Source organism: Ceratotherium simum, chromosome 39, assembly GCF_057802395.1.
Source record: "Ceratotherium simum simum isolate JZ-2026a chromosome 39, ASM5780239v1, whole genome shotgun sequence".
Classification (NCBI taxonomy): Eukaryota; Metazoa; Chordata; class Mammalia; order Perissodactyla; family Rhinocerotidae; genus Ceratotherium; species Ceratotherium simum.
Window position 1 is genome coordinate 4,716,434 of NC_141938.1, and position 12,161 is coordinate 4,728,594.

At 39.7% G+C, this 12,161-nt stretch overlaps 1 protein-coding gene across 1 annotated transcript in view; it reads right to left on the reverse strand.

The window, feature by feature from the left end:
- Nucleotides 1-406: 406 nt before the first annotated feature.
- The window catches only part of LOC101402332 (uncharacterized), a 30,696-nt gene continuing 18,941 nt past the window's right edge, over nt 407-12,161 (reverse strand). Inside the window, exons 2-4 of the mRNA XM_087426006.1 lie at nt 4,717-4,843; nt 4,452-4,512; nt 407-3,812 (exon numbers count right to left, since the gene is read on the reverse strand). Of these exons, the coding sequence (XP_087282132.1) occupies nt 2,579-3,812; nt 4,452-4,512; nt 4,717-4,843 (1,422 nt within the window). The 3' untranslated portion in view covers nt 407-2,578. The remainder of the gene's footprint in view (nt 3,813-4,451; nt 4,513-4,716; nt 4,844-12,161) is intronic.

The following is a 12,161-nucleotide window of genomic DNA, read 5'->3' on the forward strand; positions in this document are numbered from 1 at the left end:
CCTCCTCACAGCATCCAATAGAGAAAACAACCTTCCTCCTTGAATAGCAATCAAATCCACAACCACATGCCAAAGTCTTGTAAGGAGGATTTCTGAGCACCCTGTCACTGTTACACCTCACAGTCCTTTATGGTCTGTGGTCAATCTTAGAATTTACTGCACCCCTCTCTTTGACCGCAGCTGCAGTCTTGCAGGTAACTGGCAAGAGGGCCATTAAAAAACATGATTTTTACATTTTGCATTAAGAATGAATTGGAAATTAGTTTCACGACAAAAATAGTAACTATAAAAGAATAAAAATTAAAGTTGGCCTAAGGAAAAAATACCTGAATTTGTATGCACAAGGCAAAGGTGACTCATAATGTATAATGATTAAATGAAGAAAATTGCAAAGTATATCTGAAAATCCATAATTAAAATGATTTTTAATATATTCTGAGGAAATAAAACCACAATAGTATTTATTAGCATATGCTGGATTAGAACAGTTGATAAAATATATCAAGGAAACAACTACAGAAGTGTTCATTTCACAAGGAAACACACACAGTTTTAATGACATACAATCAAACATTATTGAAAACCTATTGAGGGAATACACTCAGCTACCAGTAACAGAAAACACACTATCTTCCTGACATGAGAAAGGGGATTGTTCTCACACGGAAGAATTGGGTCAAGGCAGCCACTGCAGAATGCAGCAGAGAAACAAACTCCCATGTCCTTCTGTTTATGCCCCACTGCAGATGTCACAGTGAATCAGGAAACATGCTCACTAGCACTATTAACAGCATAAGGTGTTTCCTATACACATTAGACCTTATACAGCTGTCACCGAGAGAAGAGGAGAATCAGCGAATACCCCAACAACAAAAGTCTGAATTAGTTTCCTGATGGACACAAGAGGCCTTACAGAAAAATCCTAACTCTAATGGGTCTTTGATGTGAAACTTGTGAAAATATAATTGAAAAAATACAACTCTAAGAAAATGGAAGCCCAGTTGGTGGTGCTTTTCAAGATACTCTTGCCTAGAAGAGCAAAGAATCCAGAACATGGGATTGAGGATGGTGTCCTTGAAGCTCCCATGTAACAGTCTCTCTCCTTGTACTGTGGCTCCAAAATCTCACCAATGCCTTGTTTGCTTCTGCCTTCCTAATCTCATGCAAGTGACACTACTGGTAAATTCCAACATGGAAGTACAAAGGGGAGGGGATTCTTAAAGATCCAGTTCTTAATTATTACCCAAACTGACATAACCCAATACAGGTATTATAGAATTTGTTGCCCTATCACAGGCCTCTACTTAACTCAAAGTCTGTTCACCAAATATCAGTCAGAAGGAAGCACAAAGAGCAAAGGCCCAAATGTGAAAAGAAATTCACAGGAAGGTATATCCTTTGACAAACTTGCCATTCATAAAACTTTATTCCAACTGTTCTATAGGGTGGAAAATAAAAACAGGCTCCTATACCCACCACCCCAAAAAGGAGCTTTCGCTAAGAGAGGTACAAACTGCACAGTGGATAAGGCAAATCTGCAATACAAGGCCAGGAAGAAAATCCCAACAACTACAAACTGTCATTTCTCAATGGCCTTTTAAGAAAGAACAATTAAAACATTATTAAAAAACACAGAAAAAATATTATTTTACTTTGAGGAAGATTGGCCCTGTGCTAACATCTGTTGCCAATATTCCTCTTTTTTTTTCATTTTCTCCCCCACCCCCGGTACACAGTTGTGTATCCTTTTGTAGGGCGGTACCTCTTCTACATGGGACGCCACATCAGCATGGCTTGATGAGCCATGAGTAGGCCTGCACCAGGGATCCGAACTGGTGAACCCCAGGCCGCTGAAGCAGAACATGTGAACTTAACCACTGTACCACTGGGCCGGCCCCAAGAGAAAATATTATTAACTGATTTAAGAAAAAAGCACCACCTAATAATCTTGAAGTAGTATTGATGAAGGATGACTCAGAATTATCTCACCTCAATATTCATTTCTGAAAGTCATTAACAGAAACCCACAGTGCAATGTTGCACCTGAAGTGGCTTGGTAAACACAATATATTTACAACTTTTATAACAACTCTTTCATGTTGAAAGTTTTCTAGAACATTATACACAAATTAAGGTCCATCAAGTTTCCCATATTACTTACATTTTATTTCTATTTCTTTCTGGTTGGGAGTTTCACATGGAAGGATGTAGGCCAATGAAGTCTTTCCCATGCTATTTACAGTCAAAGGGTTTTTATCAAGTGAGTCCTTTCATGCCTTCAGAAAGAAATGGGATGACAAAAGCTTTCCCATATTCTTTACCTTTACATGGTTTTAACTCTAGTGTGCATTCTTGCATATTCTCAAAAGTTTGTATCACAAATAAAGGATTAACCACTTTCCTGACATTCATAGGCTTTCTCTCCGCTGTGACTTCCTTCATGTTCTCGAAGCGATCCAAGAGAAGTGAATGCTTTACTGCATTTTTTACATTCATAGCGTTTCTCTCCAGTATGAATTCTTTTATGTACTCGAAGAGAACTGGAAGAAGTGAATGCTTTACTGCATTTTTTACATACTTATGGTTTCTCTCCAGTATGAGTCCTTTCATGAGCTTGAAGAGAACGGCAAGAAGTGAATGCTTTACTGCATTTTTTACATTCATAGGGTTTCTCTCCAGTATGAATTCTTTCATGTACTCGAAGACAACTGGAATAAGTGAATGCTTTACTGCATTTTTTACATTCATAGGGTTTCTCTCCAGTATGAATTCTTTCATGTACTCGAAGATAAGTGGAATAAGTGAATGCTTTACTGCATTTTTTACATTCATAGGGTTTCTCTCCAGTATGAATTCTCTCATGATCTCGAAGAGAATAGGAAAAAGTGAATGCTTTACTGCATTTTTTACATTGATATGGTTTCTCTCCAGTATGAATTCTTTCATGTCTTCGAAGAGAATAGGAAGAAGTGAATGCTTTACTGCATTTTTTACATTCATAGGGTTTCTCTCCAGTATGAATTCTTTCATGTACTCGAAGATAAGTGGAATAAGTGAATGCTTTACTGCATTTTTTACATTCATAGGGTTTCTCTCCAGTATGAATTCTTTCATGTACTCGAAGATAAGTGGAATAAGCGAATGCTTTACTGCATTTTTTACATTCATAGGGTTTCTCTCCAGTATGAATTCTCTCATGATCTCGAAGAGAATAGGAAAAAGTGAATGCTTTACTGCATTTTTTACATTGATATGGTTTCTCTCCAGTATGAATTCTTTCATGTCTTCGAAGAGAACAGGAAGAAGTGAATGCTTTACTGCAATTTTTACATTCATAGGGTTTCTCTCCAGTATGAATTCTTTCATGTCTTCGAAGAGAACGGGAACAAGAGAATGCTTTATTGCATTTTTTACATTCATAGGATTTCTCTCCAGGATGAAATAGTTCGTGTAATTGAAGATAACAGGGAAAAATGAATGTTTTACTGCATTTTTTACATTCATAGGGTTTCGTTCCAGTATGAATTCTTTCATGTCTTTGAAGACCACTGGAGAAAGTGAAGGCTTTCCTACATTCCTTACATTTACATGACTTCTCTCTATATTTCTGACTGTCATATAGCTTGTGTTCAGTGTGACATTGAATGTGTGTTTTAAGAGACGAACGGTGAAAGATGTTTCCACATGAGCTGCTTTCACATGGTTTAGCTCCTGGAGTTTTGTTGTTCAGATTGAGATTTGGAGTAAGGCTGAATTTATCTCCACGTTGACTACCCTCTAAACTTTCACAGAGTCTCCTTGCTATATGACCACTGTAAGAAATAAGAAGCACATTATAAATGATTTTCTGTCCGTTATATTTATCATGATTCATAGGAAAAGTTTAGGATTTCTGTCTTGTCTCAAGTCTCAGAAATTAAATATAATGAATGCTTTACAAGAGGCTTTAACCCTTCATATTACCAAAACAGTGACATTCCTATATAGAGTTTATTAATCCTGTTTCCAAGTGAACTATTTTGCAAAAACTTATCCTCTACATCACATTTCAGAAAGTATATTTAGTGATAATTTTCTAAGAATGGCTAAATTTGAAGCAAGGGTTATCTGTTTTCTTTGCTTCCCTTTAAAAATTCATACCAGGGGCAGGCCTGGTGGCGCAAGTGGTTAAATGCGTGCACTCTGCTGCAGCGGCCTGGGGTTCGCCAGTTCGGGTCCCGGGTGCACACCGACGCACCGCTTGTTAAGCCATGCTGTGGCGGCGTCCCATATAAAGTGAAGGAAGATGGGTACGAATGTTAGCCGATGGCCAGTCTTCCTCAGCAAAAAAGAGGAGAATTGGCATCGGATGTTAGCTCAGGGCTGGTCTTCCTCACAAAAAAAAAAAAAAAAAAAAATTCAAACCAGAATTCTTACATCAGACACTGCTTTCTGTTGTGAGTGTGACTCACCTCTGTTTTCTCTCCTGGCTTTCATACTGATCTTCAATATCATGATCTTCCCATATTTTTCCTGAAATGCAGACCCAGAAAGATGATTCCCAAGCATTGGAAATTATAGGAAAAAAATTAGCTTTAAGTCCATGATGAGCTATGACCATTTCTAGTTTATTTACCAACATCCTCTGTTTCCAAATTCTACACATTGGAACCATGTTGATGGGCAAGAAACACTTGTTCTCTACTTGATGAAGGGAAGGAATGTCCTTATTCTTACCTATTGAGGCCAGGTTCCTGAAGGTTTCGCACATCACATCTCTGTAGAGTTTCTTCTGTGAAGGATCCAGTAAGGCCCACTCCTCTGGGGTGAAGTTCACAGCCACATCCTCAATGGCCACTGAATCCTAAAAGATCACAAACATGTGTAGAGTAGGATGCATAAGGCTGACAGCACTGGGGATCTATACTCCATTTGTGGGAAGGTTGCATAGGATTCTGTCATCTCCATTTATTCTATGTTGTGATCATCAAAAAGTCACTCATTTTCTGTACAGACATCCTCATCAATTTGACAGTATTTTGACACATGGAAATTATTTACATATTTTTACTGTGATCACAGTACATCATATTTCTCTGTAATGGCAGGGTACAGAGCATGTTAGGATATGACCCAAATGTTATAGAAATAAAGCAAATAACATTTTAAGACTGATGATTCCTTGTGAGAAAAATTCTTTCATCTTCTTCCTTATTACCCACCAGTCACAGCACTCCATGAGGCAGAGGGTCAAATCTGCATGAGGTTTCAATGGATTAAAAACATAGTGAAGAACTGGAAGCTTTTTCTGTACTCCCATCACCAACAAGAGAATCAAGGAGGCCTGTAGAAATCCGACTTACAATGAAGCCCAACTGGTTACACTGTCCTAAATTCCTCCAGTTCATTACAAGGGATCAGATGCAGCTGGTGAATGTAAACATTCTTACAGGGAAGCATCACTTTTAACGCGTAATATTTATCATAGACTCAGTTCTTCTTTTCTCTCTCTCTGTAATTTGGTGGGGATAGAAATTTATTTTGAACTTAGAGCTCAGACACAAGGAAGAAGGCTTGACAAATTAGACCATAAAATCCCTATACTCAGGTGCCTCAGGGCTACGTCCTGCCAATATTTACAAACCACAGTGAGATAACAATGTGCCAGAACAGCTCTTTCCAGTCCAACCTTAACAGTGCACCTTGAGCCTTGCTGGCCTTGAGGGGCAGGTTAAGAGCTACAGATTGTAAGGGAGTTCACTGAAGTCCACAATGGTTTGACAGTCAATTTGCTGATTATTATACAATACGTGAAAGATTTCACAGTGCTTTCCTCCAAAGAACATAAAATCTCCATTCTTCAACTTCAACAGGATGTGTTTCCTGACCAGACACTCTAGATGATGCCCTGCCAACTTCTGATCCCACACTTAAGGCACTTAGAAGCAGTCATTCTTGATCTCACAAGACGAAAATGAACAACATTGAAATGTACAACTCTTCTTAGATCCATGAAAGCCTTGAGATCATAGGGCAAACCAGTGTCTCCAAAATTAGGAAAAAGATGAAAATAGATGGCATTTTGAAATGTAACTCAGATACTTTACTTAACAAGGCCTGTACTACACAAATTATCTGTTTCACCAGAGCCCGATGCAAAGACAAAAAGAACAAAAAATACAAACACAGTTCCCATGAAGCCTAGGACAATCCTCTTTAATAGACGGTATAAAGTACACATAATGGGAATATCTGAAAGAAACAACAGACAGAAATAAACAGAAGAAACAAGTGAAGTAATAATCACAAAAATATCCTAAAATTAATGATAGCAAACCACACATCCAGAAATATCAGAGAACACTAAACATGATAAACTACAATAGTGCACACCCCCATGATATCATATTCAAACCCTAGAAAAATCAAAGACAGGGAATATATTGAGAAATGTCAGAGAAGAAACATCTTGGGTATAAAGAAACAAAGATTGGAATTAAACTGGACTTCTTTTCAAAAGCAATGCCCGCAAGAACAGAGTAGAGTAAAATATTTAAAATTTTGAAAATAAAAAAAAAAAACACTCCCCCAGAATTCTCTGTCAAGAAAAATTCTTCAACAAAAAAGGAGAAATAAGGAATTTTCTGAGACAAATATTGAGGAAATTTGTCATGAGTAATTTGTCATCCACTTTGAACAAAACGTTCAAAAATCTATCAGTAAGAATGTAAATGACAAAGTTAGAGGCTTATTTTTATTTATTTATTTTTTGGTGAGGAAGATCAGCCCTGAGCTAACATCCATGCTAATGCTCTTTTTGCTGAGGAAGACCAGCTCTGAGCTAACATCTATTGCCAATCCTCCTCCTTTTTTTTTTTTTCCCCAAAGCCCCAGTGGATAGTTGTATGTCATAGCTGCACATCCTTCTAGTTGCTGTATGTGTGATGCGGCCTCAGCATGGGTGGAGAAGCGGTGCGTCGGTGCACGCCCTGGATCCGAACCCGGGCCGCCAGTAGCGGAGCTCGCGCACTTAACCGCTAAGCCACGGGGCCAGCCCCAAAGTTAGAGGTTTAGAAAGAGAAAAAATAAAGGTAAAATTTCTTTCATATTTCTTATAAATAATGTAACAAATGACACTTTGTTTACAATAATATTAGCAACAATGTATGTGGTAATGAGAAGCTTATGGACAAGTGAAATAAACGACAAAGAAACAGGAAGGGGAAATTGGGGACAGTGGGTTAAGAGGTACTTGCACAACAGTGAAGTGGTATAATGTTATTTGGCAGAGGAGGTGCGTTATTTGTAAATGTATACTGACAACTCAAGGGCAACCACTAGAAAATGCTTTTCAAAAATATGTAACTGATATTCTAAGACACAAGAAGAAAACAATCAGAGAAAATGCTCAATTTCAGCCAGAGAACACAGAAAAAAGGTGCAAGACAGACAGAAAAAAAAAGGACAAAAAATAGAAAACAGTCCAAGACTTCAAAAATATTAACCCAGCTTTATCAATAACAGCTTTAATTATCAATGGTATCAATACAATTGAAACATAGTAATATCAGATTTCAAAGAACACAATTACACATTGTCTACAAGAAACCCACTTTAAATATACACTGATAGATGAAGGGTAAAGGGATGGAGAAAAATAACCAATGCCAACACTAAGAAAAAGAAAGCCGCCATAGGTATATGAATTATAGACAATGCAGAGATAGAGACGGACATTAGACACTGATAAAGGGGTCTAGTCTCCAAGAAGGCACAGCAATGTTTCACGTGTACCTGCATAACAACAGAGGGGCAAAATACACGAGGCAAGAACTGAGAGAATGCAAGGAGAAATAGATGAACCCAGTACTACAGCTGAAGAATTCAACATCCCCTTATCACAAATTATAAATTCCAGTAGGCAGGAAATGAGGAAGGACAGAGATGAACTGAACAGCCCTGGGAAACAACTGGATTTCATTATAATCTGTGGAATACTTCATACACAACAGCAGAATATACATTCTTCTCAGGTTCACATGGAATATTCTCCAAGACAAATCATATTCTGGGATATAAAGCACACCTAATCAAGTTTGAAAAAACAGAACTCATACAAAATATGCTCTCACACCACCTAGACATTCATCCAGAAGTGAATAATATCAAGATTGTTGGAAAACCTCACATAGGTGGAGATTAAATAACACACTTCTAAATAATACATAGGATCAAAGAAGTCTCAAGAGAAATCAAAATTTTTGTTTTTTTTTTTTAAAGATTTTATTTATTTATTTTTTTCCCCCCAAAGCCCCAGTAGATAGTTGTATGTCATAGCTGCACATCTTCTAGTTGCTGTATGTGGGACTCGGCCCCAGCATGGCTGGAGAAGCGGTGCCCCGGTGCACGCCCGGGATCCGAACACGGGCCCCCAGCAGCGGAGCGCACGCACTTAACCGCTAAGCCATGGGGCCGGCCCATCAAAATTTATTTTGAACTAAAGGAAATAGGGCCGGCCCCGTGGCTTAGCGGTTAACTGCGCGCGCTCAGCTACTGGTGGCCTAGGTTCGGATCCCGGGCGCGCACCGACACACTGCTTCTCCGGCCATTTTCATTAAAATGAAAAACTACTGCTCTGAGAAATACAGTGTTAAGAATAAAAACACAACTCACAAAGTGAAAATTTTTGTAAAACACTTATCAGGTAAATGACTGGTATCTGAAATATCCAAAGAACACTTAAAACTCAACAGTCAGAAGACAAACATCCCATTTAAAAAATAGGCAAAAGATCTGAACAGACAACTCACTGAAGAAGATATATAGATGGGAAAAAAGCAGTATGAAAACAGGCTCCACAGCAAATGTCATTTGCAAATGGGAAACTGCAAATGAAACAACAATGAGGGATCATTAAACACTTATTAAATAGTTAAAACTCAAAACACTCGGAACACAAAATATTGGTGAAGATGTGACGCTACAGGTAATCCTCATTCATTGTTGGTGGAAATGGAATTTGGTAACTTACAATAGAAGCAGGAACTTTCTTTTTTTATTTTTTTTGTGAGGAAGATCAGCCCTGAGCTAACATCCGTGCTAATCCTCCTCTTTTTGCTGAGGAAGAAGACCAGCTCTGAGCTAACATCTATTGCCAATCCTCCTCCTTTTTTTCCCCAAAGCCCCAGTAGATAGCTGTATGTCATAGCTGCACATTCTTCTAGTTGCTGTATGTGGGACGCGGCCTCAGCATGGGTGGAGAAGCGGTGCGTCGGTGCGCGCCCAGGATCCGAACCCAGGCCGCCAGTAGCGGGGCGCACGCACTTAACCGCTAAGCCACGGGGCCGGTCCAAGGAACTTCCTTTCAAAACAAAATTCAGAGTTACTACATAGAGTAAGATCCAGCCATCACACTCCTTGGTATTTTTCCAAATGAACTGAAACATTATGTTCACACAAAACCTACACATGAATGTTTATAAGCGGTTTATTCATAATTGGTAAGACTTAGAGTTTTAAGCAAGATGTCATTCAAGAGTCAAATAGAAAAAACAATCAATGGTGTATTCATATGGTGAAATACTGCTCAGTGATAAGAAAGGAGGTATCAAGCCATGAAAACACATGGAGAAATCTTAAAAGTATATTGTTAAGGAAAAGAGGCCAATGTGATAAGGCGATGTAGTATATGATTCCAAGTACATCACATTCTGGAAAAGACAAAAGCATGAGCCACTAGAAAGATCTTTAGTTGTCAAGGATTTGTGGGTTGCAGGAGGGATGAATCAATAGGTGGAGCAAAGAGGACTTTTAATGAAGTGAAACTGTACTATGTGATACAGAAATGACTGACCCATGTCACTACACATTTGCCAAAACCCATACACTGTACAACACAAAGAGTCAACGCTAATGTACACTGAGCACTGTGATGCATCAATATGGGTTTCGAAATTGTAACAAATGGACCACAGTAATAATACAAAATGTGAAAAAGAGTGCAAACTGTGTGGATGCAGAGAGAAGGGTTCTGTAGAAACTGTAAGTTCTGATCAATTTTTCTGAAAACCTAAAACTGCAGTAAAGAAAACTGAAGTCTTTCAAAAATCAGATGAAGACATCCCTGATGACTGAAACAGGACATCTTTCATTCAACTGATTTCAATAAGCCAGTATGGTGCTCTATGAGACTGAGACCCACAAGGGAGGTGAAACTTCCACCAAGTGCCTTGTTGGAGAGTAGGGCACTGTATACTCTGACAGGTGCCATGGTCACTCTCAGTAGTGTCACAACTCCAAGGTGGATAATGAGTGTCCAGGTGAGTCCCTGTATTGTGGACTTAGTAACGTACAGACAAGTGTTACCTTGATTTCTATTTTGGGTATCTCTGATTTAAGACATTCTCAGCGTTATTTTACCACAAAGGGGCATCTCTTAGACAAGCATTCAAGAGTTTGGGAACATGTGCAGATATGGCCAATTTCTGGCCAGTAGTAAGATGACTGCCTGATGTTTGGTTAGCTCTGGTGACTCTTGGGTGTGGTTCATCAGGGGATGTCCCAATTAAGGGATGAAGAGCAGCAACTCTCCACTGAGCTCCATCACGTATGAATGTGTATCGTTGTCCTTAAAGTCTATGCACTCCCCAGTGCTGTGCATTCAGTTAATCCCATGGAACTACCCAGGGAACCAAGGTATCTGGGAAAAGGACCTCCTCCATTACCCTAGCATCTTTCAAAGAACTGAAGAAACAAAGGCCATGTCCCTCCTGCAGGTGGTATAAGCTACAGGGCCAAGGTTAGGCTCCATCACATCACAAGTAAGTGTCGGTAGCTGGGCTGAGCTGGTGGGAAGCTCTTTCCCGGGCCAAAGGCATAGCAGGTGCCTCGGCAGAGGGTCACATGCTCAGTGCTTGTGAGAGCCTCTATTTTCAAGAGATCTCAGTGACAACAGCAGCTCTAATGGCACATAGTGTGGGGACCAGGGCAGGTTCTTGCATCAGAAGCCTATGGACAACTTAAGGCCCTCCTCCTGAGAGCCTCAAATCATTGCTGTCAGGGTTAGAGGCCACCTCCATATCAACTAGTTGCTTTACAGGCTTTAAGGACCCCAGGCTTAAGTGCGGTTTGAACTAATCCCTATGCTGTGCCGAAGTCCCCCTGTGAGTATTGTTCGCTATAACCCAGGGGGTCAGGATCTTTGTTGCAATATCTGCAGAGATGGCAGCAACTGCAGCAGTTACTTAGGGATCCTGGTGAGACCTCTGGAATCTTGTTACCTTGTGGCTGCATTTTCCTCTCTTCTTTCTCTCTGAAATAATTGCTCTTTTTTTTTTTTTAAAGATTTTATTTATTTTATTTTTTTTCCCCCCAAAGCCCCAGTAGATAGTTGTATGTCATAGCTGCACAACCTTCTAGTTGCTGTATGTGGGACTCGGCCTCAGGATGGACAGAGAAGTGGTGCCTCGATGCACACCCGGGATCCGAACCCGGGCCACCAGCATCGCAGCGCGCGCACTTAACCACCAAGCCACAGGGCCGGCCCTGAAATAATTGCTCTTTAAGAAGTAACCATCTGGTGGGCTCAGATCCTTCACAGGGTATAGTCATTCTTGTAACCCCAGGCTTCCACTAATTTTGATGCAACTCCAGCCTCAGTCTCACCTTCACATTAAACACACAGATGCCACCCAAGACCAAAAAAATTGTCTATACTTAAAGATTACAATGTGATCATCTGATATACAATTTATATACCTGATGTTTTTTCTAAGACAGTGGATTAAGCATTCTCACCAAACACACACACACAGAAAAGTAAGCACCTAGGAGTGGAATTGATGGGTCATATGGTAATTTTAGGTTTTACATTTGAGGAACTCCCAGACCTTTTCCGGCAGTAACTACACCATTTTATATTCTCACCACTCACGTATGAGAGTTCAAATATATCCTCAACGTAACTTGTTATTATCTCACTTCTTGACTCTGGCCATCCCAGTGGTTGTGAAGTGGTATCCCACTGGGGTTTTGATTTGCATTTCCTGGATGGCTAACAATGTTCAGCATCTTTTCACATGCTCTTGGCTATTTGTCTGTCTTCCTTGGAAAATGGTAACATCTCCAGTATATTCAAGAATAAAGGGCCAGCCCCATGGCTTAGCGGTTAAGTGCGCGCGCTC